Source organism: Miniopterus schreibersii (genome assembly GCF_964146895.1).
Source record: "Miniopterus schreibersii genome assembly, chromosome: 13".
NCBI classification, from domain to species: domain Eukaryota; kingdom Metazoa; phylum Chordata; class Mammalia; order Chiroptera; family Miniopteridae; genus Miniopterus; species Miniopterus schreibersii.
The window spans coordinates 38,900,808-38,928,595 of NC_138113.1; the positions used below are offsets into that span (position 1 = coordinate 38,900,808).

The 27,788-nt window shown below is 41.9% G+C and overlaps 2 protein-coding genes across 2 annotated transcripts in view; one reads left to right on the top strand and one right to left on the bottom strand.

Moving 5' to 3' along the window:
* The first annotated feature begins 1,058 nt into the window (after nucleotides 1–1,058).
* Nucleotides 1,059–26,619, top strand: MXD1 (MAX dimerization protein 1). Its single transcript, XM_081157049.1, has 6 exons — nucleotides 1,059–1,413; nucleotides 2,123–2,222; nucleotides 6,778–6,807; nucleotides 19,789–19,903; nucleotides 21,611–21,770; nucleotides 22,027–26,619. Exons 1-6 carry the CDS (start codon nucleotides 1,341–1,343, stop codon nucleotides 22,212–22,214), a joined length of 666 nt encoding a protein of 221 aa, XP_081013175.1. The 5' UTR covers nucleotides 1,059–1,340; the 3' UTR covers nucleotides 22,215–26,619.
* The window catches only part of ASPRV1 (aspartic peptidase retroviral like 1), a 136,188-nt gene continuing 115,758 nt past the window's right edge, over nucleotides 7,359–27,788 (bottom strand). The window contains exon 5 of the transcript XR_014000188.1: nucleotides 7,359–9,068. The gene's annotated coding sequence lies outside the window, so the exon portion shown is untranslated. The remainder of the gene's footprint in view (nucleotides 9,069–27,788) is intronic.

A 27,788-nucleotide genomic window follows, 5' to 3' on the forward strand; every position in this document is an offset into this window, starting at 1 on the left:
TTTAAAAATATTTTCATCTAGAATCAAAGGGGAAAGAAAGACCCTAAAAGTGATTTAGGTCAAAGAATCTCGGGATTCAACGTCATTCTGTAGGTAGGGAAGCTTCTGAGCTTTTAAACCCCACTCGTGTAAGGGAGTAATTGGGGTGGTGGGCAGTGCCTTCCGAGAGGAGCTCAATGCTGAATACAACCGCCCTGTTCTAGCGCATTGTGAGAGAAGAAAAAATGTTTGGAGGCGATCATTTCACACAACTAAAAGCCAGGCTTTTTCCCTCAGCTACGTGGCGCCCGCCGGAGCCCACTGGCCGTTTTGCCGGGCTGCCAGCATCTCTCCCCTTTCAGAAGGATTCGCCGCGGCGTCCTTAGCCGCCCGGATCCTGGGAAGCCTTGGAACCTCCGGGGCCGCCGCCGCCAGGTCCAGGGCTCCGACCCCGACCCCAAGCGGGGCAGATTGCCTAGGCGAGGCGCGATTCCAACCTCATACTCGAGGGACAGCCGACAGGTCCCCGGAACTTTCCCCCTGGGACAGACAGGTCCTGGCAACAGGTCCTAGGGGAGGCCGGGAGGGGCCGGGAGGGGCCGGGAGGGGCCGGGTGGAGCCGAGCTCCGCGACGGCCGGTGAATCATCGGCTCCGGGCGCCGGCGCCGGGTCACCCTCCCAGCCCATGCCAGATCGGGAGGCGAAGCGGGGGCCGCTGACTACCAGCCACTCAGGGATCGCCCGGCGTGTGCAGGATGACGTCATCGTAGCTGGGAGGTTTCGGAAGTCTTCGCCAATGGGAGACAGGCGAAATGGCTTGCTTTCTGCAGCTCTTGGCCAATACTAACAAAGCAAAAGGGGGCCCGGTTGTCGGTATGGAACCAATTGAAAACAGGGGAGGAGCACGAGGCGGAGTTGCGAATCCTGTCACCAATAGGAAAAAGGGGGTGGAGCCTGGGCCTTGTCAAGCATGGCCAACCAGCAAAAGGAGCGGACTCCAGGGGGCGGGGCCCTAATGCCCTCCCCCAATCCGGCAAAGCCATAGGCGGGCAGTCTTTGGGGCGCCCAATGAGGAATGCAGGCGAAGCGGGCCTGTCAAGAGAAGGGACTGGGGGCGGGGGGATGGTGAGTCGGAGATAAACACTCGGCGGCGGGGGCGGCTGCTGCTCTTCTTCGGGTTCTGTCACCGTGTCGGCGGTGCCCAGCTCACCGGCCCCCTCCCCCTTCCGACAAGCGTGGTCACCAGAGAGGCTGCCTGAACCCTGCTCTGCCGAGTCCACAGCGGGTCGCGGGTGTCCGGCGGCGGCGGCGAGCCCGTGGGCAGTGGGGGTTGGTCCCGTGGCTCCGGCCCCCGGTGCAGAATGGCGACGGCGGTTCGGATGAACATCCAGATGCTGCTGGAGGCGGCTGACTACCTGGAGCGGCGGGAGAGAGGTGCACGGGGATGAGAGGGGTCAGACCCAAACAGGGGCCGGGGGTCTGAGGGGCCCCGCTGCGGGTCCGGGCGCCTAGCCGCTCCGGGGGTAGTTGGAGGCGGGGAGAGCGCGACCGCGAGCGCTCCCAACCCCTCCAGCTCTCCCTACGCGCGGTCCGAAGGGAGGACTCCCGCTGTCCCAAAGGCAATCCGTGGGGGTGGAAAAGGGGCCGCTACACTCGGGGGTCCCGAGTGTCGCACCCTCTCCACCCCGTCGCGAGTGGGGTGCCGGGGGCCCCCTCGGCCAGGCCCTTGCTTTACCTCACGGGGCTCTTCTCAGCTGACCGCGTCTCTCAGCCAGAGGAGCAGCGCCTTCCCTGTACCCCCGCCCCTGGCTCCCGATGTTTGCGGCGCACCTTCGCCTGGTCCCACTTAACACACCTGCTGGACGTTGCCAATGGGAAACCCAGGCTCCATGCGCTTAGCGACTTGCTGGGTCTTTCTCAACAATGAGCAGCTGGAATGCTACTTACACCTGCTCCGAACCGAGGGTATTCACACAATTTTAAAAACAATCATTGTTCTAAGAATTCCACCTGGCTGCGTTTAATTATTTCCACAATATTCTTTCAATGAAAAATAAGTAAATTTTAAAAAGAAATACAGTGGAGGGGAGAGAGTATTGAATGTTCTAGGCTCATTCATTAACTGGATCCTCCGGTTTTCTAGAAGCTGAGCATGGTTATGCCTCCATGTTACCATACAATAACAAGGACAGAGATGCCTTAAAACGGAGGAACAAATCTAAGAAGAATAACAGCAGTAGCAGGTAATTTGGTAAATAATTCTCTTTCCCATTTAGATTATACTGCAGATGACACAAACTGCAGAATGGAAGTTACCTGTTGTGATTATAACCCAGTAAATTAAGTAGCGATCATGATTCAGTAATGCACACATGGTCTTAAGCCATTGGAGGAAGCAGCCCTTCTGTTTGGGTTGAGGGGATTGAAAAGAGAAATGGACATTATCCATTTCTTTCACTTTTTATAATGAAAAATTTATAAACATGTTAAAGTACCTGACTTGGCATAGGTGGTAGGATTTCATATGTGACATGTAAATTAAATACAGTGGTTTGTCTGATAATCTAATTTGTCATATCTATTTATAATGGCAGAGAGGAATAAGTGAGGTTAAAATCTCCCTTTTCAGTGATGGAGGAACATATATTATTAAAATATTAATATGCCACAACCCTTTTATATTAGCCTTATAGTCCTTATAATGTGGGACTCTCACTAGGTTAATGGTCAGTGAAATCACATATTAAGGCCCTGACCATAGTTCCTGGTACATATCAGTACTCCAATAATACTGTTGTCCTTTTCTTCCTCTTTGCTCTTAAAATATAAGTTAGCTAGGAAATCTCCTTTATTAGATCCATTCAACTATACCTTTCATTGCAGTAAATTAAAATCATTGACATTTTCACTACTGATTTAGAACCCTTACCCCTTTCCATCTTCATGAATAGCTCCCTGCAAGTCACTATTTGGTTAGCCTCTATGGTTAGCACAGACCACTAACAAACCCAGAAGGTTCCTACTTAAACCTAACTCACTTGTTCTAGCTGTCTCTTCTGTCCTTGATTCACCTCAGTGTCCTTAGTGTTGGTAGAACCACAGGATGCGAGCAGCGCACATGTGCTGAGCTCTTGAATAGGATGGCGCGTGAAGGATGAACCTGGTAATTAACTACCTGGTCATTTTTCTTTTGGCTCCCACCTTTAGCATTACCTGCAAGTGGCAGCCAGTATATCTGTGCATGGATACTATAGGCCTTTAAGAAGGACACTAATACTCGCTTGGATTATGCAATGATATAAAACAATTTAGCTGTACTGCATTTTGTTACAGTATTAATTTTTAAAGTTTTGTTTGGAAGAACTTTGAATCCTTTTGGTTTATTTTTCTGGAAAAGTGTAATTCATTTATTCTTGTCTACTCATGATGTGAGAAGAATTGCCCACATTAATAGTCAAGGCTTAATCCTTAGCGATTTATTTTTTCCTGTTTCACAGGAAAGTTGTCAGAGGATGTTCAGTGGTAGGGACAGGCAGAGAAGAGGAAGTTGATGAAAAGAAGTGGCTTGGTCCCAGAAGGAAAGAAAAATAATAAATAATGATAGTTGAGAATTTCAAGCCAAGAAACAGTCTTTCTCTTTTCTTTAATATGAAGCATTATTCCTAAAAAATGGCTGCAACTCCTGATTTTGGGGAAAGCTCTATTCTCTTAATGGGTTTGGTTTGCTTTCCATGGTTAGAGATAGGGGGCTATCACAGTTGTCCATGCTCTTGACTAATAGTGAATTAGTGTAAATATCTTCAGCGATGCGAGGATCTCTAAGGGACCATGATTAAACCTGAAGACACCAAGCAATCATATGAAGCAGGAGCAGGTTGTTTTGTTTAAATGTGATCATTTCCTTCATGACCTGTTTGGAATGACCTTTACCTGAACAGAGAGACATCTCCCCAGAGAATGCAGTTTTATCCCTTGATTTGAATTATCAGACTTATATCCAAAGCTCTGTATCGTCAGGATTTTGAACTGAGGTAAGGGCTATGGAGAGATTGCTGCTGGTTTACATAACCATTGGATAGCAGTTTATTCTTGTTAATTCAGGTTGAAATGCTATGCTCTTTGCTTTTAGAGTCTGGGGGATATTTTTCCTTGGACAATAAAAAATAAGATTTAATCACATATAAAACTTCTTGGGAACTGAAAATGCAGGTCTTAAGTTTTTCTAATTGCTTGTTTAAAAAACAACAAGAAACAAATGAAATTGTGAATATTGATTGTTTTGGAATCATCCAGAGAACTACTGGAATACAGGGAGATGGAATCTTTTTTCCCCTTCCTACTGATTTTTTAAATCAGTTACTAAATATATAGAATTGAAATACAGAGTTTAAAAAAAAATATGTTAAATTGGTGAAGCAGGCTTTGGCACTCATTTGAAAGAGGAAGTTCAGGACTTGCCACTAAGTTCTTTTATGAGACAGTGGCTGTATAGCTGACCTGACATGCGGAGTCTTTTTGAACCAAGGACTTTTCTCATTCACAAATACTCTGTAGTTTGGCTTAGTTATCTTTCTGTTAGAATATATTTTTAAATGGCGACATTTGACCTTCATCAATGATTCCAGAGTTATCAAATCTTTTCAGTAATCACATGGAAACTAATTTTGATACAAAGTATCTCTATCTTTTACAATGCTGTAATTAAAAATATAAATGTTGACCCATCAACAGAGTTGGCAGGAAATCTCTGAACTTAATCTCTGAATAATCTCTGATTTTTCCTTAAAAGGTCTGCTTTTTATTAAAAAACAAACTCTGTTTCAGTAAACCAAATGCACTTCAGTAATGCCCCAGCCATTAGGTATAAGTCCTTTTGTAAAAATTAGAATGTGTTCCACACCCTTAAGTAATCAAATAAGATCTGTGGTTTCTAAACCTCTGTTCAGAGTTTGGAAGGAGTTGTGCTTCCTATGCAATCTATTAAAAAATTAATTTTGAGGATTCAGAATTTTTTATATGTATCTTCAAAGAATCCACAACTTTTGGGTAAGAGTTCCCTGTGTGCTGTTATTTTCTGTAATTGGAGACCATGTTCTTTCAAATATCCACCCTCCTCTCTTCCAGCACCTTCCGAGGATGGTACTTGAGGATGGTCCTTGTCTATGGCTAAACGGAAATCTTGACCAGTTGTTGTCATACAGTTTCACCCATTTAAAAAATCTGTCAGACTTTGAACTTGTTACTCCCTGTTAAAACTAACATGCCATATGCTTTTAAGCCAAAGGTTTGCATCGCAGGCCAGATTCTTGCTAACTATGATATCCTGCTGGCCATTGCAGAAAGTAAACCTTCAGAAAAATGTAACTGAAGAACGCTGAGGGATAACCAAGTGAATCAATTTAAAGCTTTTAAGTTAACCACTTTTAAAGTTCACATAACCTTTATCTAGAAACCAAAAGTACTGTCATTATTTTTTTGTTTTTTCCTTGTGGAAGAGAAGTTTCAGTGCCAGATTGGAAATTTCCCATTTCAAGACTGCACACACAACACACACGCCCCTAGTCTCTGGTGTGAACAAACTTGGTGGTGCCCCCTTGATGTAAATGAGTGTCTGAGCATTCATGGAAGTAGTGCTCCTCCATGATTTCTCTGAGAATTTATCTCCTAGGCCCAGTAAGGTTCTGATTATGGCCCCACAGAATTTCATGACTTAAGCCAAGGCATAATGTCCTGAACTAGTTAGATTCCAGATAATTTCCATAAGAAAGGTCAGGATTCAGTGCCTTTATAACACTGGGGAGTTACTCAAGTTTATTTATAACTAGTCAGGGAGGAATTGTGTGAGCAGGACACTGAAGTGACCACATTGACTGACTTCTTGTGACTTTTGTGGAAACCTGTCCATAAATTTTAGGCCAGACGTTATATTCAGGGTCAGCTATAAATACACTAATAATATGATTTCACATCCACCACAGCTTTCATCCAAGGCTCTCTAATCACTTTTACAGTTGCTACCTCATTGATCCATACTTGTTTAGTAGATAATTGGCAGTTTTTATTCCCATTTTATAGAAGGGTTTTAACCAAGGACAGGATGGTAAAAAATTCTATTTCTTCTACAATACCAGTCAGTGGCAAAGCTGGACTTCAGATTTCACCCTAACTGCTACTTTAACCAGTCTATTATCTTTATGTTAAAATGAGTTTTAGGAGCCCTTTCCTAAAATAATTTTGTAGCTATTCAATAGCAGTGCCTTTTACGAGGTTGTACATGATAGAATTGTTACTTTAGGGAATGCAAAGATTGAGGGAAGAGGGGTTATTTTTGCCCATTTAAAAATGAATCCTGTAGTCAGACAACTTAGCATAAAATTTTGGTGTATACTACACCTAGAAAAAACTACGTGGCTGGGGTGGGGGTGCCTCCTCCACTCTTGGACCCCAGCCTAAAGAAAGCTTTGTGGAATTATATAACCCAAATTCACATCACATTGTGCAGCTGTTTTTGTCTTTGTATAAATAGACTCCTTTTATTTCCTTTCTTAAAATGGATTACTTTTCCACTAGGGAATGCATGCCTCTTAGTTTGTCACTTCTCCTTGAACTCTATTTTAGATATTTACATTTATCTGACCCCCAAAGGAACTGATTTCTTTAGTAGAGCCCACTGAGTTTTTCTCCCTTTCTTCGTCTTCTATCTTTGGAGAGAAAGAAGTTAAAATAATTCTGTTGGTGTTGAAGTAGTTCTTTAAGACAAAAATAATCTTACTCTTTCCTTATTGTTCCCTCTTTCAGATCAACTCACAATGAAATGGAGAAGAATCGGTGAGTTGGGGATTTGGGGGGCAGAATGGGGGAGCTGAAATGCATTTTCTATTCATTAAATTGAGAATTGTTTGCTCTTCTTGACTCCTCCCACAAGCAACACCTGATTTAAGAGTTCACTGCCGGCCCTCTAAGCAGCACTGCCCAGAAGTCACTTAGGTAGATGAAGGGCTTGCTAGTTTTAAAGCCCACACCGCCACCCTCACCCCTGCGGCGTCCTGAGGAAAGCTTTTCTGTGTGACTGTTCCACAGGCCAGAGCGTTTTAGGTCCTAGGCAGTGTTTCCACAAATGGTGTTTTTTTAAAAATTACATGCTACTGAGTATAATTGTCAGTGCTGTATTAAATCATGTACACACACAGATACATACACACACATATGTATGTGTGTAGTTACAATTTACTTGTGAATAAAGATGCTAAAAATTCAGGCAAATGGACGCACAGCAGAAACTGGAGACAGTGACTCGGTAGGGGAGGCCTGCCATCCTCCCTGGGTTGCATCTGCCACAAGCCTTAGTTGATCTCGTTCACCTGGATTGCCTCTTGCTGCTTATTTAAATCTTTATTTTCCAAGTCAAGTTTGCCCCTCCTTCAGGCACATAGCCTGGTGGTTCTCAACTCTGGTTGCACATTAGAATCGCTTGCAAAGCTTTTATTGCAATGTTTTCATAATTATTTTTAATATTAAGTACATTATACATATACACTTACACATTTGGTAGGAAGAGAACAGATGGTTATTTCTGCTGTTTTATAAAGTAACTTTTTATTATAGAGTTTTTTAACTATACAAGAATAGAATGATGTAATCACTTCCTGAGTGCCCATCACCCAGCTTCAACAATCACCAACGTTTGCCAGTCTTGTATAATTAAAACTGCCCCTTTCATGGGATATTGTAAAGCAAATCTTCTATCCCTAGTAGACATTTTACAAAAAACATAACCACTTGCTTTTACTATGAGGGGAAAAAAATTCATGATAATTCTTTGTGGAGCTTTAAAAAGAAGAAAAACAATAACCAGACTTCACCCCTAGCGATTCTGATTTAATTGGTTTGGGTTGAGTGTACACTAGTATTTTTTTTTAAAGCTCCCCAGGTGATTCTCATGTCCATCCAGGCCTGAGAATCACTGAACAAGCCTCATTCTGGTCTCAGAGCTCCCTTCAGTTTGAATTACAGGCTACTTATCCAGATTGACTGGCTTTCTTGGTGCCCCGCAAGAAGCTGATGTGTAATATGGCTCTGTAAACACATGTGGTTATGTCACACATACCCTCTTTGACGAGGGAGCCTAACTGCGAACGTCAGGATCTCAGTGACATGTTTCATCAATGAATGGGCAGACCAGACCCTTAGTAGGAAGGCGAATCTTGGAACAGGGCAAACATTTTGTATTATTCCACTGTGTAATGGTGTGTGACAGAGAGAGCTCGAGAGCGGGGGTGGGGGAAGCAAGTGTGTCTCGCTGCGCATGTGTTTCTCCCCATCTCTCTTCTTCCCTTTTCATTTCTCTGTGATTGTGACTAGCCATGTTTTAAGTCAGAGCTTCCTTTATGCTTTAGGGATTTATATGTCAGGAACTGGAAACTCAAAAGTATCTCTTCTGAAGGTGGAAAGGGAGTCAGATGTAGCTTCTGTTCTTCATCTTTAGATTCTCTCCCATCTTCCTGCCTTTAGGGTGAACTGGGTAAACTGGGAGTTTTTCTGCTCAAAATTCTTCTAGTTCTCCTTCTGGCCGCCAACATTTTACTTAGATATTTATTTTAATTATTAAAATTTCATCCCTCCACATAAGGGCTCTTAAGCTTATTATACTTTTGTGCCTTTCACCTCTGCAGGAATACTACAGAATGTCAATTTTATCAGTTATTATAGCAGTTCAAAAACGTTTGTTTTCTACCTACAGTGGCCCAAAAACTTGTGCACAGCACCGAGTATTAAGTGAGTTCATACTGAGCTGTTGAGTCAGCATGGTCCCCATCTTAGAGAAATGTAGTTTGTCAATGAGAGATGCAGAGAGTTTCTAATATACCGAGTGCTAAGATCAAGGTATGCACAGGTGGCCAAGGAGGCAAAGGTTCTAGAAAACTGGATTTGAAGTCACCACTGGGCAGGCTGCTTATAATTCAGACGGCTTCTGTGTGACTAATCAGCTTCTGCTCGTTGAAGGGTTACTTATCTTGTTTCCTTATTGTCCTTTCTTTTTTGGAATTTGGTCTTTTAAGGTCTTGATAGTTCTTCCTCTAGCCTAGAGCCTGTGAACAGAAGAGAAGGAAGTAAGGACTCAAGTTTACTTAACTTAACCAAGCATTGGTTTCTGCAGTCCCAGGGAGGAGATTAAAGTTGTCAGGCACGTCTCCCTTATTAGTGTGGTTGCTTAAGATTTTAGGGTTTTGAGGTCCGTTGAACACTGCTCTTATAGCCTCCCCGGTTTTAGTAACTCAGTGCCATAAAATAATACTGCTTTGCTAAATGCTACTACATGTGAGCCATTTGTTAACCTTACATCACATAAAAAAGACTGGCATGGCTCTCAAAAAAAAAAAAAAAGTAGCAACTTAAGTAAAACACTTCTAACAGCGGGATTTCTTTTCTCTTTGATATTGCAGAATTGATTATACTTGGGTTAGTATTTTTTTACACAAACATCTTTTCTGTGGCACTTTAGAGATTCTGAATAATTGGTGTTCATCAGGACTCCACTTTAAGGATACTATACTCAACAGTACTACTTAAATATTCCTGGCATTGCTTAGAAGAGAAAAGACAAGACCTAGAATGGTGGAGTGGGAGTGGGTCGTGGCAGTGGTATTTTCCACTCAGCAGGCTAGGTGTCCTTGACCACCAAAGATGCAGTGCTTTAGGTGCAGGGAATACAGAGCCCAGTCAAGACCTGGCCCCCAGGGTGGAGGGCTTGGTTTAGTATCACTCTAGACGCTTGTCCTAGGCTTCTCTGCATTTTAACTAATTTTGTGGGTCTAGCCGCCTAAGGAAACACCCCAAAACTTAAGGAGTGTATGTTGTGTTTCTTTTTTAAAAAAAACTAATCTTGTAGAAATTTCTGAGAAATATAGAAAATCATATTGAAAATTAAATCATCCACGATTCTAGCAGCCAGAGGAAACCAAGAGACCTTTGAAATGTATCTTTCCAATTGGTTTTGGAAAATAACTTTAAAATATAGTTTAGTGTAGGAAATTGGAAGTTCAGAAAAGCACAAAGAATATTAAATCACCTGTAATAGGCCTTGCAGCAGTAACAACTGCTAACATTCCTGCTAAGTTCTACATCTAGATTTTTGTGCATACTTTTAAAAATCAATATCAGATCATACAGTAAATAATTTGTATCTTCTTTTAAAGCTACATTATGAACATTTTCCAATGTTGTTAAATCTCCTTTTCTAACATTACTTTTAGTGAATGCCCAGTATTGCATCATATGAAAATCCCGTAGCTCATATAACCAATCCCCTATTTTATGTTCTTCCCAGTATTTTGCTAATGTAAGCTTCCTTAATCTGCCTTGTAGATAAATCTCTGTCCAACATCATAATTATTTCCTTAGGGTAAATTTATAGTTGTGAAGTTAATGGTAGACATGTTGTTATGGGTTTTAATGTTAACTGCTGGATTGCCCACCAAGCAGGTTATAGGTTATATTTTCTTTATACCTTCACAAGTTTATAATTCAAGACTTTTATGAATTTGATAAGTGAAAAACAAAAGCACACAACTTGTTTAAATTTGCATTTCTTATATTACTAGCGCAGTTTAACAATTTCAACACCTTATCTGTGTGTGTTTGTGTGTGTGTGAGAGAGAGAGAGAGGGAGGGAGAGGGAATTGCCTGTTAAACCTTTGCCCAATTTTCTACTAAGTTTGTCTTTTCCTTTATTTTGAAAAGATTCTGTAATATAAAGGAATATCTGAAAGGGATTGCCCCTTTGTGTATCACATAACTTTTCCAGTTTATCATTTACCTTTACAGAATCAGTCTTCTCTCACTATTTGAAATCACTGCCTCTATTGTATACTACATTTTTGTTTATGGCTAAGTCTGTTTCTAGACTTCTATTCCACTCATCCATCTGCTCTTCCTGTGCCAGTGCACATTGTTTTAATCAGTGAGGTTTTATCATACACTTCAGGATCTGGTCAAGCAAATCCCTATTCTTCCCCCCCTTTTTTTTAATTTTACCATGTCCTTAGCTATTTTCATTAGTTTATTTGTCCTAATGATTTTATAATCAGTCCATCAATTCCTCATCTCCCAAATTTTAGGGGATTTGCAAAATAAAAATTAAATAATTCCAATATAAATTAACCTTCAAAAGTTCTTATTTATATATTGGGTCTTTCCATTCAGGATTTGGTGTGTGTCTTCATTTAGATCTCTCTTGTCCCTAAGTGTTGTAGAGTTTCCATGTAGATCTTGCACATTTTTTGTAAAAGATATTGCTGGGTTTACATATTTTTTAACTGCTGTTGGTTTCTCATTGTAATTATTAATTGATTATAATTGGAAAAAGGAAATATTTTAATCTTTTGTTGTTGTTATATGCCCTTTATTGATGATAATTCTGCTGTTTTCTTCACTGGGAATTCCTCTGGTTCGAATGTCTTTCAATAAACCCTTTAGCAAATGGAAACTGCTTGAATGCATATAAGCTGCAGCCAGTGGGTCAGGAGTCAGGTGCTAGAATGGACTTTTTTTCTTTTTTTCAAAAGAAGGCTCTAGCATCTCCTTTAATAGTAGACACTTGTTTTTCTGGAATTGGTACATGTGCAGGCGTTGCTGGAATTAGGCAGCTGGTCTAGAGAGATTACGTCTGCCAGAGTCTTCTGAACCCCATGACGAAGATTTTTGTGTGTGTTCTGTGGGGAGGACTCAGCAGCCTGATGTAAGCTGTTATTTTCGTTTTGTCAAACAGTATTTCAGTGGCATCTGGTCTGGCATGTGAAAGCATTTCAGTCACGTCCTTTCTGGCAGGATATTCTAATTCATTGCAGGTCCCTATAGTTGTTACTTTGGGGGTTTAGCTCTTCAAATAGCTAAGTTCCTGCAATCAAAGGGATAGGGGCCTGACTTTTGCATTGGGTCTGAGTTGTGGTATGCATTGCACCACTCTTACTGCTGCTGAACTCCCGTAAGCACATTCAGATCTCACTCTAGGATGTTGTAACAAATCCACATTGCTTTGTTGCCACATGAGGCTAAGGGCATGGCCTGGCTTTTACACAGGAAGCATATCGGTATCAGTTGCAAATATGGTCTATGTTGATGGTGTGGAGGAGCACTCCAATTTCTACCACTAGAATCCATCTTTCCTCTTGGATAGATGGCATCTGCCCTTGGAGGAACTTGGAGAAGAGATATATGTGGGTTAGTCAATTTCCAATCCCCTGCCTGGAACATTGAGAGGCATTCCCTGACTTTTTAACGTAGACATTGTCAAAGGGTGAGATATAGAGCAAGCAAGTGCTAATTATCATATATAGTTTATATTTTTTAAATTAGGCTCTAGACAGGAAATATTAATGAGGCATACATATTTCATACTTTTATTAGAGAAGTGATTTTATAACTTAAATGTAGCCACCATGAATTGCTGTTTATGCATTGTTCATTGAGTGCCATGTTCCCATACAGCTAGCCTATATAACTACCTTTGTATTTTGTACAAAGATTACTATCACAATTCTGAAAAATCTCCAAAACCTTCCAGAGTTTTAATTAAGTTGATAATAGTGATGCATTTGGCAATTTTTTATAAAGGGATCATTCTAGGAAAAGGAAGAGAGTAATTTTTTTCTCTCAAAGCATGACTTGTAGCCTTCATCAGGATTTTTTGTTTAACCCAGTAAGGCTTTGTTTGTTCTAAACCCAAAATCTGGAGAAGGTTAGAACCTATAATCACTTTTAGGGAGTAGTTTTTAGCCCCTTAAGATTTGTTTCTTCTTGCTTTATACTAAATAACTTCTTTTTCTCACTATATAGCCCTTGTATACTGATATCTGAAATTATTTTTATTCACCTCCAATTATCCTATAAGATTTATAAAATTATTTAATTGGCTAAGTCTGTGTCCACACAAAGGCAGGAGATAAAATGGTGAAACATTATAGTTAAATAGGCTATTGTTTATGTAACTCTTTTCTTCTTCTTTGGTTAATAACCTTAGGCCCAATTTTAATGTAAAATTTAAAGTACTCAGGTCCAGTGTATCATGTTCGTTAAGTAAGGCTTTCCTCAAAGGGAAGGAGTATGAATTACCAAAGATATCAGATTGTACTCTTAGGTCAACATTTTTAGACACATTCTTATATCTATTATTTAATACAAAATGGAAGACTTGGTCTCTTCCATTATTTGGTAACGAAAGAAACAGAACACTTAGATACATAGGAGATCTGCAGCGTGTAAATAAATGAATGTGATCTATTTGGAAAGGAAAAAAAGAGCTTATGATAGGCTATAAAAGCTTGAAAACCTTTATGGAGAAGTCAAACAAGATGTGATTGAGGCAAACAAAGAAGTGTGTTTGGTAGAGGGCAATGGGGAGGTTCATTCTAGAACACTTAGTGGGAGCTGATATTGGTCATGGTCTGAGGGTTGCTCAGATAAATAATTCTGCAATAATTTGTTTACATGTTTGATCACTCCAACTAGATTTTAAGTACCTCCAAGGCAGGTACTTGGTCTTACTCAACATTATATCCCTGCACCTAGGAAGGTAGCAATGCATAGTAATCCTTTGAGAAATGCTAGTGGAATAAATGTATGAAAGAGCTCAGTGTACGTTTCAAGGTTCCCCCTGTACACCTAATTATTATCTACCCTCTTCACTCACTGGCTTCCATCTTGTTTACTCTGCCTTGACCTTATAATTCTTTTTGTTCCTTTTTTCTTTTTTAAAAAAGTTTTTTAAAAAATATGTCTTATGTTGATTTCAGAGAAAGGAAGGGGGAGAGAGAGAGAAACACCAGTGATGAGAGAGTCATTGATCGGGTGCCTCCTGCACGTTTCCTACTGGGGATCGAGCCCACAACCCAGACATGTGCCCTGACAGGGAATCAAACTGCGATCTCCTGGATCATAGGTCAATGCTCAACCACTGAGCCACACCGGCTGGGCTCTTTTTTCACTTTACTGTGAAAATCTGAGGGAGAGAGCTGTTACCCCTTCAGTAACTAATCTCTGATAGCAATGCCTCCCTCACAACACAGAAACATGCACATGCACACACACCTGATTTGATAGAATTCCCAGTCTTGACTATATCTACGTGAGGAAGGACTTTAGGGTTAACATAGTAAATTCAGGAGCACTAACTGCTGATAGCACAATCTACCTCTTTGTTGCATCTGTTCCCCAGCTTACCAAATCTGCTGGCCTGAGAGAGAGATGAATAGAATCAAGGAAGCTTGAGTCTGGAGGCAGAGATAAAAAGAGCAGCATTGAGGGTTGTCTAAGAGCACACTGGTTAGCCCAGGTGCCTTCTGTCAGTGCCAGAGCTCTGGTAGGAGGACTGCCTCAGACAGCCAGAGCCTCTTCATTAGTGATTTCCTTCACTTGCCTGTTTAGTTTTCTATGATTCATGGCTGACAAGAGTTAAGGAAAACTAACAACAGAACTGCATGGCATCCAAGTATATTTTATATTTAAATCTTTAATGGATTTGGAATTTATTTTTATGTCAATCTCCCCACTTTCCGGCCATTTTCTGACTAATCCGTTTATCCCCAAAGATTTACAGTTATCCCTACTATATGCTAAATTTATATCTATCCTCGGGTCTGTTCCAGGGAATTTTTGATTCTGTTCACTTGATTTGTCTGTCCATTCCTGTATGAGTATATACTGTTTTTAATTATTGAAGCTCTAGAATGCAATTTAATATCTAGTGTGGCACATTCCTCCTCATTCTTTTTAAAAAGTGTTGGCAGTCTGCCTCTCACACATTTATTCTTCTAGATGAAGTTAGACTAATTTCCCAGTATTAAAAAGAATACTGTTGGAATTTTTTTTGTCTTGGAATTATATTAATTTGTAGACAAACTTGGTAAGATTGACATTTGTACTTTGAGGATTCATCTCTAGGAATGTGCTGGGCTTTTTCCCATTTATTCAAATTTTCTATGTCTCAGCAAAGTTTTGTAATTTTCTTCTCAGGGATCCTTCCCAAACTGTTTTAAGTTTGTTCTTAAAAATGCTATACTTTCTTTTTTTAAAAACTTACCTTTATTTTTTTAAGTATTACAGATGCCCCCCCCCTTAGCTTCCTGCCCCCTACTCCCTTCCCCGCCCCAGGCTTTCACCTCCCTCTTGTCTGTCCACGGGTCATGCATATATGCACATAACCTCTTTGTGCTGCCCTTTTTTCTTGCTGTGGTACATGAGGTATTTTAAGGTCTCTGGATTTGGATACACATTGAGAGATGTGCTTGAATTTCCAAGAGCAATACTCTTTGCCCCTATTTTTATTTTCCTTTGGCCATCATAGTAAAGATGTAAGAGGGAGGCCCAAGGGGCGTTTTGGAGGTTTTCCTCCCAACCTTGGAGTCCCTCCTTCCCCTGCCTTTACATGATGTGAGTGGCCATGAAGGAGTCTTTCCTCTTGTATGCAATAGCTTTATAAACTGCTTGCTATTTTTTTAATGTAAAAAAAAAAAAAAAAAAAGCACCTTTAGCATAAACAAGATCTGTGTTTCCATAGAAAATGGATTAAATTTTCCATGAAATCTTTTAATGACAAAAGAGGCCTGTTTTCTTTAAGGAAGAGTTTAGCGATTGGATTTTACCAGATAGCTTCTATCTACCTAGTGAGACACTTGGAGTTCCCTACTGATTTTAAAAGGAATATTATAGTGCTATAATTATCTGTTTGCTCCCAGTAATTATCCTTCTACAGAGGAAGCTAGGACTGAAAGAAGAGCTGCTGCCCTCTATGGAGTACTCGGTGTCAGACCTGGCCCAGGGGCTTCCCTGCAGTGTCTGTTAATACTCACATGTCCCCCTCAGCTGGGCATTGTCATCCTCCCTCTGCTGAGGCAAAGGATGCTACATGGAGTAAAGAAACTTGCTCAAGGTCGTACAGGGAGTAGGTGGCAAAGTCAGGATCCCAAATCTTTACTCTTCAACACTATACTAATATTCGGTTGTATAGAGATTGATAGATTCAGAATGGAAAATAAAAATAAATAAAATTTGAGATATTTTTAAAAACTGATGAGAAGCTATAGTTTGTATCTAATTTAGTCGTAGGCCAAGCTTTATTCTGAGTATTACTCATTATAGCTCAGACCAAAGATTGGTTTCTTTATGCTACTATAGACCAAAGGTGTATCAGCCCGTTGAGAATAATTAAAGCAATATTTCTGAAGAGTCAGCAGGTGAAGTTTGTCAAAGTTCATGACCTAGGTACAAAGCAGTTGGATCATCGCAAAAAGAAGAGGCAGTCGGGGACAGCAGGGAGCCAGGATTTGGCAAAACCCTTTTCCGCTGGGGGTGGGGAGCTGGGAGGCAGCTCTTGGCAACAGCAGGAGGGACTGTCTGAAGGAGATATGATGGGAGGAGATCCACGGAGAGGTCAGATGGAGGTATCTAGTGGCTTCCTGTTGAGGATATGTGGCAAAACCCCTGCCTGTTCCCCAAAAGGGACTTAGAATTGGTTCAAAATGGGACACTAGGCCCCTCCTACAAGACCAGATCCCTGGGCCAGGGACTAGTCAGGACTGAGGAGGGAGAGCTGAGACAAGTGCTTATTCTACTTGCTTTGGATCTGGAAGCGCCATGGGTGCTCAGGGCTGGCTGAAGGAGTCCAGTTCCCAGGGTGGTGTGTGTGGGTATGTGTGTGTGGGGGGGGGGGGGTGTCTGTCTCAGGGTTGAGGATCCTCAGTGGTAGCTTTGAGAGAGATGTCTGTTTGCTTTTTTATCTGGTTCAGGAATTGAATTTCACTACTATGTGATGGAACTGAGCCTGCTGCACATACTTCATGCCTCTTCTGTGGTTGGCCCAGGCATCAAGCCGGGGATGTGTCTGCAGGCAGGTGGGCAGGGCAGCCATTAGGCTGGAGCAGTGAGGCGCTGGGAAAGGCCGAGGCAGGCCCTGCCAGAGATAGAAGCTGGCTCTGCAGCTCGTCAAAAATCCAGAAAGCACTTCAGTCCTATTTTCCTAAAATGAGGCCAGAAAACACTGAGTGAACATGTATCATCCTCAGCTCAAATTAGTCAAGTTGCTTATTTCTAGTTTCACAAATGTGAGTGTTCTTTGGAAACCCACATTTGGGTAGTGAAAATCACACTTTCTGGGCTAGATTCCCTGCGTAACTAGAAATGACAGTGCACGGAAAGATGACTTTATTATTATATTTTTATCAGTAGACAAACTTCCCTAAAAATTTACATACTCATATCTGTAGATGAACCCACATCATAAAAAGACTAATATGATAATGTTCTGAATCATGCAGTCTTTGCAAATAACCAGCTGACTGAAAAATGTCCAAATCTAATTTTTTGTAGTAAGAAATAAGTTGGATAACTGTAAGTAAGTGACTGGTTATACTTTCTCATGGTATTTCTAGTAACATGATCTATTTTCACTGCTCTTTTTGAAGATTATTATCCACAGTGAACAAGTTCTACATATAGGTTCTGCTCCTCCACCCCCACCCCCAATGCAGTAGTGGGAGGAACAAACCTCTAATGTGTGTCTTTGCTTGTGACCATATACATGGACAGGTTTTCAGAGCAAGTGGAAATCTTACAAAATAGGCATTTGTCCCACTACATTTTCCTAGCTCAGGAATGAATGTTCTCTTCCTTGAACTTGTTAAGGATTAGAGGGCCCTTGGAGAATCTAAGACAGCTCTTTTTATTTTACTTTTTCCTTCACCATTTATCCCCTCTATACCCTTTTACGCCTTCATAGGACAGCTCCTTTAAGATCCAGATGAGGCAGGGGCTCAAAAGGCTGCCTAATGCACCACTTGTTGGATCTGCCTTGGGGGTCTTGATATGAAGGGTGTGAATTGACTTCCTTGGTCAATACCATGCATATTGACCAGTTGTAGAGCTTTCTGAAGCAGTTTTCTTCTTTTGGTCTGCACTCCAAACTTTCATTAACACAGTAAAAAAAAAATTTTTTTTTAAATATATCTTTATTGATTTCAGAGAGAGAGAGAGAAACATCAATGATGAGAGAGTCATTGATCTGCCTCCTGCACGCCCCCGACTGGGGATTGAGCCTGCAACCCGGGCATGTGCCCTGACCAGGAATCGAACCCCGATCGCCTGAATCCTAGGTTGACACTCAAACACTGAACCAAGCTGGGCCGGGCAAACACAGTAAAATTTTTAAGAGGGTGAAAAAGGGCAAACTAAGCTTTAAGATTGTCTTCAAGGTCAGCTAAGGAGCTCTACTCAGGTCACTGTGTGTAGGCAATAGCCATGTGTCTTTAACTGTAGGATCTTGAGCACTGCTGAAGGTGCAAAGATGTAGTAGAGATGGACTCTGCCCTCTAAAAGCTTAAAGTCTAGTTGACCAGATGGCATAATCCATTCAGCAAACATTTATTAAGCATGTGGGAGAGGAAGGCACTGTGGCAACACAGCAATGATGAAGCTGCAGTCCCAACTTTCTAAGGAGTTTGCAATGAATAGTTAAGTAGCAATGCCAACAATTCAGGCAGCACAGCGAACTTCCCAATGAATAGTATAAACAAATACTCAGAAAATGGAATCTCCATGGGCTGGAATGGCCTGTGGAGGCTTTAAGGAGGTGGTGGGCTGAAGCAGAAACTCTGAATCTTGGCCGTTTCTCACATTCATAGAATCTGCCAGGTTCTAGGATAACACCCAAACCAAGATTTCAGTGAAGTGTTAATTTCTTAAAAATTTAGGAACTTCTGTGTTTCTGGTCAGTCTGTAACAAAAGGCTTTCTCTCCAGTGTGTTGCTGTGGCTTCTGCCTCATCCAGCCTTTCTCCCCCTTCCACTCTGTCACATTGCTCCATTCTGCCACTCTCCAAGACACGTATGGTTCTCTCCAGCTGTTCGGCATGCTTGTTAGTGAAGCGATAACTAATGATGCGCTTTTTCATTACTTTTAAAATATATGTTTAACTTTTAAATAGTGATTGTTTACACGGTTGAAAAACCATAAAGTATAACACATTATTCAGTAAAAATTATCCCCCTTCCTCATCCAAGTCTGACTATTCCCTGACTTCCCTCTGCCCAGCTACTGTTACTAGTTTATGTATCATTCTAGACTTTATGTCCATACAAGAAAACACAATTTTTCCTCCATTTTTACCCAAACATAGCATGTTATATGCACAGTTTGTTTTTCTTCACTTAATGTATGAGAGGTCTTTCCCAGTAGCACATAGAGCATATTCTTACTCTTTTCATAGCTGCATAGTACTCCACTGTATGGCTGTACCATAATTTACTTAATCAGTTCCCCACTGATGGTCATTTGGGTTGTTTCTCTCTTTGCTATTTCAGATAAAGCTGTAATGAATAACCATATACATGTCATTCACGTGTGTAAATACTGTCTATAGCAATGATATAGTTAGAGCGGTTTAGTGGTCCTGAGGAGGGAAAGAAGTATGGCTTAAAAGGATTCTCACCTGCATGTCATTATTTTCTGAATTGGGATATTCTCTATGGGTCACATCATTCAGAAACCTGGCGATAACCTGATAAGTATGCCTAATAATAGCAGATATTATTCCCTATCCCAATACATGTATTATAAATAGATTTAACTGTAGAAAACCCTGGATTTTGCTTCTCCTTGGTTTTCACCAGAGTTGTCTGGTTTCAAGAGATGAACTTGGCAAGAAGTCATTCACCATCACTGGGCCTGGGCAACTTCATACCCTTTCAGAATTTGTTCTTTAGGGGTACCTTCTGGGCCACCTTGAAATTCTCAAGTGCTACTATGATCTTGTTTTTATAGACGGGCCCATCTTCGCTTGTGCCTGGAGAAGTTGAAGGGGCTAGTGCCACTCGGGCCTGAATCAAATCGACACACTACTTTGAGTTTATTAACAAAAGCCAAATTGCACATAAAGGTAAGTGCATCCTTGAGATACCTGTTTATCTTTACCTGACCTGTAAGGGTTTGTTATGAAGACAACAAATGTATTATCTGCAGGACAGCTCTGGCCTCTGAGCTCTTCCATTCTGCCTCTTCAATGAATCACAGGCACCCCAAACTCAGCAGGTCCAGACACATCTGAGTATTTCTCACCCCTAGGCACCAGAAGTTAAGTGGTCCATCCAACTGCCTGTCCAGTTTTATAAGCCAGAAACTCCTTGTTAGCTCTTGCTTCTTAGCCCTATATCTAAGTCGTCTGTAGGACAAATATTTCGCAGCCTGTCTCCTTCCCCTTTCACCCCATCAGCTGCTGTAATAACCTCCTCAAGGCCTTCCTCTGAGCTGTTCTCCATGCTTCCCAAGAGCAGTCCTTCCTGAGCTCAAGTTGTGTCACCCTGTTTAGAATTCTTCTGTGGTTCAGGACATAGTCTGTCACCAGGCCTGCCCCATGCTCTGCCTGACCTGGCCCTTACCTATGTGCAACAACATCATGTGCCATTACTCTACCCTCTCTGCTCCAGCCCTTCTTTCAGTCCTTAGCACCTGTCATGTTCTCTGACCACAAGGCCTTTGTACATGCTTTCCCCTCCTTTCTTTATCTACTTTACTTCTCAGCCTTCATATCTCAGCACAGATATCACTAGCTCAGGGAAACCTTCCCTGACCTCGTTACCTTCTTCCTGTGACAGGTGGTCCTATTACTGGGTGTCTCTCTCACTCTCTCAGTACTTGTCACAGTTGGCATCAAACAGTGGTTTATGTGATTTAGTTGTCTCCATTCTTAGAATATAGACTCCACAGGGAGGGGACCAGGTCTTTGTGTTCACCTTGTGTCCCCAGCACTTCCCAGAGGGTCCGGCACAGAGGTGGCCTTAGTACATAGCTGGAATAGCAAAGGGTGAGTGAGTTCTATTCAGCCTCTTGAGACCCATAGCCCAAATCACTGTGCAGCATGTTTTTATAGTTACAATTGGACAAATGTCACTTTCATTATGGTTAGTGGCCTACATGCATGACACTTCTGGGGGAAAAAGAATTTCTGTTTAGAGCAAAACAATCGCAATTAAACAATTTTCTTAATTATCTGAAGAATATGAGAAGCTAGAGGACAGATTTGTAAAAACAAGTGGTCTATGGAAATGTGTTTTCTAAGCTCTTATGTTGGACAATTTGGAATCAGGGCTTCAAAAGGGACTATTATTTCCTGCTAACAAACAGAAGTTAATTGATATTTGGCATGACACAAAAAGCGCTTATGTAATTGTGCCATGTACTTGAATAAACACACATTTAAATGGAAGTCTGTTTCCTAAGCTCCCATCACATGCAGTGCTCTAGTTAGGAGATCAGGGTGTCACTGCAGGCAAGGGAGACCAGGTCGGGGGTTCCTGCCTGCAGTCTTTTCAGTATCAAAATTGAGAGGTACCATGATGCTAGAGTGTCAGAGCACGCCCCTAGGATCCCTGTGACAGCACAGCTACAGCACTGTTGTTGCTGAGATGTTAGATGAATGCAGGAGTCACTAGCCAGTCAACTTCCTATCTCCGAGAAGCTAGACAAGTAACACAGCGAATGGCTTCTGAGAAAATCGGCAGATTTCACTGCTAGGGAGGAAGGTGAGGGTCATTGCCAATTTTGAAATCTGCCTGTGAGCTCCAACAACTACCCCTTTGACTTGCAGAAACTTGAAGATTGTGACAGAAAAGCCATTCACCAAATAGACCAGCTTCAGCGAGAGCAGCGACACCTGAAGAGGCAGCTGGAGAAACTGGGCATTGAGAGGATACGGATGGACAGCATCGGCTCCACGGTGTCCTCAGAGCGCTCGGACTCCGACAGGGGTGAGCCCCGCTCCCCGCTCCTCAGCCACCCTCCCCTCTCCCCTCCCACCCGCCAGAGGCAGGACAGAGAGGGAGCTCAGAGCCTGCTTGTAATTTAGGGAAGTTGAGTAGCGTGACCTTCGGTAACTAGTCCCTCTTTCCTTTGAGCAGAGGGGCCCCAGTGTAGTGTCCAAAGGGCTTGCGTGGAGTCTGATTTTGAGCCTGAGTTTTCTGAAGAGTGCCTTCACCACTGTCTCTCTCTCTCGTCCTCCCACAGAAGAAATCGATGTGGATGTTGAAAGCACAGACTATCTCGCGGGAGAGTTGGACTGGAGCAGCAGCAGCGTGAGTGATTCTGATGAGCGGGGAAGCATGCAGAGCCTTGGCAGTGACGAGGGCTACTCCAGCTCCAGCATCAAGAGAATAAAGCTCCAGGACAATTGCAAGACGTGTCTCGGTCTATAAGAGTGGTCGCTGCGGCTGCCCCTGGATGATTCTCCCTGTCGGATCTGATTAGGTAGTGTACTGGACCTGCCCACAGTTCCCTTGCACGTCGACTTCAGTGTACCACCTTTACCAAATCAGCTTTGTAAACGTCTGCAAGGAGTGCTTAGGATTGTGGGTTTCTGATTTCATCCACTAGCTTCTCTTTCTCTCCACACAAATTCGTCTCTGAGAGACTGTACATTCCAATCAGTTTGAACCACCCAAGAATTCTTAGACTGAATAAGCAATTTTCATATCTCAGCAATTTCCCCCTTTTATTTACTGTCCCCACGTAGCCTACCAGACCTTTCTTAAAGTTTTCTGGCTTACTATGTTATTTGCCTAGCAGAAATGTATGAATGTGTCTTGTGCTTAGGAAACAAGCTTCAAGTTGAGATCCTGATCTCAGAACTCCAAAGTAAGCTTTGAAAGTGGCATTTAAGAGCACTTAACCATGGACCTCACCCCGTGAGGAGTCAGGAATACCTCCAGAGAACACCTGCACACCCTGTGCTCAGTCCCAGACCTGCGTGTGGATGGGAGCAGTATTTCTCACTCTGAAATGGACACCTGGAGAGCATGGCTTTGGGGTTGCACAGCTTATAAAAGTTCCAACATTGTTTGTTCTCACAAACAAAATGGTACAATCTATTTTTGTGCAATGTTTTTGGGACTGCGCTGTGTACTGCTGCCCCGAGGCGCATTTCCTCTCAAAGTTTGTTATGCTACTTGTCTCTGGAACATTTTTTTTTCCTACCTCAGAGATAAACGAGATCTCCATTTCCCACTCAACACAGTGATTATGCCTCTTTTCCCCCCCCAAATAAGTGACATTTGGTCCAATTCTAATCTATTTTCCTATTTAACTTTCAGCAATAACTGAGCTTTGGCACTAGTTGAGCTAGTGCCCACCATCAGTGAAAGGAAAAGTCCACATTTCTACTCTGTGTCGCAGGTGAACAGGAGGGCCTGGTACATGTTACCAGAATCCCTCATTGTTTTTGGACACACCCGGAAACTTCTTCCTGGAGGCTTTTGGGTTGATAGTTTAAAAGGCTGATTTTTCTTTTTGGTTATGATTTATCCCTTAAGTGGTCTCCCACTTTGTAGCATTTTTATTTAAGCTAAAAGAGAGCACATGTATATGTACATAAGACACATTAAATCTATAAATACTATTTATTCATTTTATATAAACTAATGTAATGGAAAATAAATTCTTATGACTTTGTGCTTTTATAGATGTTCTAGAAACTTTGTATGTAGGTAACTATCAAATTGGTTCATTCCCCTTAATATTTTTGCATTCATATTTTTGAGGTCTTGATGTTTTCAGCCTCTGGCGAATCTTTTCCATTGAATTTAAACCATTTGTAAAATCTGTGACGCTGAAACAGAGTGTATGTCACAAAGTGATGAGAACATTCCTAAAATCCACAGACGCACTGCAACCTAAGGGCTCAACGGCTGAACCAGTGCTGGGCGCCACCCTGCGCCCCGCTGGCCTGCGGTCTCTAGCGCCACAGCCTCACAACTCCTCCAGCACCTCCACCTTCCACGCAACCAAACCTTCAAACACACTGCACAGAAGCTCATTCTAGACATGAAGAGCAATGTAAACAAAGCAAGATTACTTTTGTTTTCTCTCTAATGATTCTTTAATGTATTAAAATTTTTTAATTGGAAGTAGTGGATTGCTAAATGATCCCAAAGTCATGTAGATCTCTTGTGTTTGTTTTGTTCTGGTTTTTCCTTCATTTCAGCTTCGGGTGGGGGGAGGGGCAGGTGACACGATTTTTTTTTTTTATCGTTGGAATCTTTTCCAATTACCAGCTGAAGATTTGCACTGAAATACAACTTGTATGCCTTCTGCATTTTTAAAGCCTGCTTCCTGAATTTAAGCAGAGTGATAGTGTTCAAAGAGCCAGTTCAGCCTGTAACGTGTTTGAAAAAGATATGTCTGCACTTTGAGGTCCCTTTCGAATGCCATTCGCTAGACCTCACAAGCATTTTGTTTAACTGCTATGTTCAAGCGCCTCACAAGTCCACGATGCTGGATGGCATCAAAAACTCAAGACTTTGGGAAAAGTTTGTGGGCTTGCATTGGGGGAGGGAAGGGAACAAAATTTGTGTATTTGTTTGTTAATTTAGAAATAAGGCATCTGAGAGATGCCATTATTTTGTGTTTTAATTGTTGTGCCTTTGAGTTAAACTGCATTTTTGTTTTTTGGTTGAAATATGAAATGTACTGTCCCAATATAAAACAGTAATTATTTGACCTTTGCACTGTTTGTCTGGTCCTTTTCAATTTGACTGCGTAGAAATGTGGAACTGGATAGATCGCTATATTTTTAATGCACTTGTGATAAACTGACGCCAGGGTTAGACATTACTTTCAAAACTCGAGGTAGATTGCGTCAGTATGCTAGACGGGCCTCTCTCTGACCAAAACTGTAACCTTCAGGACCAGCAAACTCAGCTCAAGGCAGCTAATCCCCTTCCCTACATGGCTGATGGGCAGCACGATTCGCAGTCTGTCCTCTCATTCACAGATCCACCAGCTTGACTGTCAAGAGCTATACAGTCCTTTTGGTTGTTTTGGGTTTTTTAAACAAAATGAAAAACCTTTCTATTAGGGTTGTTGGGGGGAGGGGATGGTCAAATAGATAAACCCCAGCCTTTAAGATTTTGACAATTGTACGTAAATAGAGATGTGTATAAATATAGGCACATGCGTATTTTTATGTGAAAATTGATTTTAAAAAAAACTAAAAAAATCTAAACTATATTCTTATTGAAACCATTGAAATGCAAATGGGGAAAATAAGAGTATGTAGTCCAATTTAATTTTATGCAGTGAGAAAATATATATGTGTGCTTCTGTTAACATCCCAGAAAACATACCTGCCCATGCCTGTTGGTTTAGAATGGCGGGTAGAGCACCCAGGGCATTTTTGAGTTTCCTTTTGCTAAGCAGGGATCTTGAAGTCTTCAAGGTGCTGACAGCGACTGCTGGCACCTTTCTCTAGTTAGTGGTTCAAAGATCATCACATTTTTGAGCAGGACCTAGATCCTAATCCGTCAACCCAAGACTAAAATAATTTCACTGGCCATTCAGAATGGAGCATTAAGTAGGCCCTGACCCAGCAATTGGCCACATGAGTGGTTTGGGTTTAAGGTGGGCATTTTAACTTTCTTCAAAAGAAACAAAGGGACCTTACTGGGTTCCCAATAGGCCTCTCTTCTTCATCCCTCAAGTGGCCAAGAGCAAATTCTAGGGTGTGTGTGTGTTGGGGGGTGTAAATTAGGTAGGATTGTGATGTTCAAAATAACTGTCTAGCAATATCTTGGGGGTTGCTAATGGGTTTTGGGGGGAGCTTTTTTCTTCTTGCCTCTCCCCATCCTTTAGAGAGAAAACTTATTTTTCAAAATATATACACACACATTATTTAGGTTTTTATACCATATTGTGTTAGCAAGAATAGCACCTCCATTGTGCTTTATAATCTATCTATTCCCCCAATCTCAGTCTTTGTTTCCCCAATTTTATTTTTATTTTTTGTCTTCCCCTTTACCTGCCCTGTGTGTTGAGCACCAGGAAGTCAAAGGCTGCAAGGCAATTTCCTGCATGCAATCTATTTTTCCTATGTCTAACCATGGATGCAGTATGTTTAGGTAGCTGGCTACTCATGATTTAAAAAATCCTTCCTAGGAGATGACCCAAAGGCCCTTTTAGATGAGGTGGCGTTTCTCATTCTACATGATTGGATCTCTTTGTTTTTGAAGATACCTGGGGGTTGGGGGAGGGCTGCGATACGTGATTTATCATGACTTTTTCATTAATATTACATGGGGATTTTCTTACATTCTTCTGAAAGAAGAAATAATTGCCTGGCACTGCTAGTCAGCTATTGAATGGTTGAAGAAATCGAGTATCTCTGCTTTCTCTCAAAAATCATAAAATGAGAATTAGTAAGACACCCAATTCTGACATTGACCCAGATTTTTTATTTTGATTTCTTCTCTCTAGGGGGTGAGGGGTGGGGGGCATTGCTGATTTTACCTGAGAACCAAACTTGCCTTCCCCTGTGTCCCTAGAACTGGTGCTCTGGGAATGTTGCTGTTGACCATCAGTGTTGGGGGCCACCTTCCTAATGGTAAACACAGCCTAAACAGGGAGCAGATGACAGTATGCAATTCTGTTTCCAGATGTTTCTTTATGTAAATATGACGCCAATGTAAATCCTGTGTCAAGACATAGAGAATGGTGCTTTTTACTAGTTAGCACATGCGTTTTTAGAACTACATGTTTTAGAGAATCTTTGCTGTGTATATGTAAACGTCTGTATTGTTCAACCGTTAACAAATAAATTATTTCACTATTAAAGAAATCTTGGTCTTCCTGATGTTTTGTACCCCAGTTTAACTTCTCATGCTTTTTACTTACAAAACTGAGTTAATCAGATTTTTTTCTTTTAATTTCATGGAAAATCCCCTTGGACCCTGTGATAAGAGTTTCAGTTGTGTGGCTTCAGTTGAGCCCATTTGTTGATCAAAATTAGTAGCAGCACTGGCTGCCCCACCTACCCATGTCCCCTGCTCTTGTGCTCGCTCTTAGTGCCCTCGACTTTGTGACACCTCCAGTGCATGCTGGGGCTGCGTGACAGACAAGAATTCCTGTCTTTCCAGCAGCCCACCGTCTGACGGGAAGGATCACACCAGTATAGTTAGTTGTGGAATAAAGATGTACAGGGACGTGCTATGAGAAATCAGAGGTGGCGGCATCCAAGTCGGGCCTGGAAAAAGAGTGGGTATTTGCTAGGAAAGGAGACTTGCAGAGAAGGAAGACATCCAGTGCTAAGAGGCAGGTGTTCGGGGAGGGAACCGCTCCTGGGCTCAGCTGCGGCCTGGAGGCTGGGAGCATGGGGTAGGCCATGGGACACGTGCAGGGAGGGACAGCGCACTGTGGAAGACCTCATGTGCTGCACGACTCATTGAGAGGAGGAAAGGCACCCAGTAAAGGAGTGCCTTTACATATTAACCCCCTCAGTTAATTTAAATTTATTAATTCATTTAACAAGTCGGGGTTGGTTCCTTTACATATTAACCCCCTCAGTTAATTTAAATTTATTAATTCATTTAACATCTGGGCTGTGCCGGTCTCGGTCATACAGCCGAAGACACGCCAAGGAACCACCACATAAAACCCTGCTGTCTGGAGCTGTCCTGAGGTGACCGACTGAGCTCCTGCCCTGGGCCCGGGAGGTGTGCTGAGCCCAGCGCACCATCCTGCCCCGACTCTTCTTGCTCCCCCAAGAGAGCACTTGGTTAGAGTCAAGAGGAAGGAAAAAGATGTCATTCTCCTTCTTGACCAGTGACTGCTTATTCTAAAAACCGCCTGAAATTTTTGGAAGGTTTTTATGGCACCCTCGAAGTTAACTATGTGGCATGGAGCCTGCGGGTCTTATGAAAAGGGATCTCCCTGGTACTTCCACTTGGGGAAAGTGGCCTAACTCTCGCTTTCTCCAAAAAGCAGAGGCTCTGTGCTGGCCT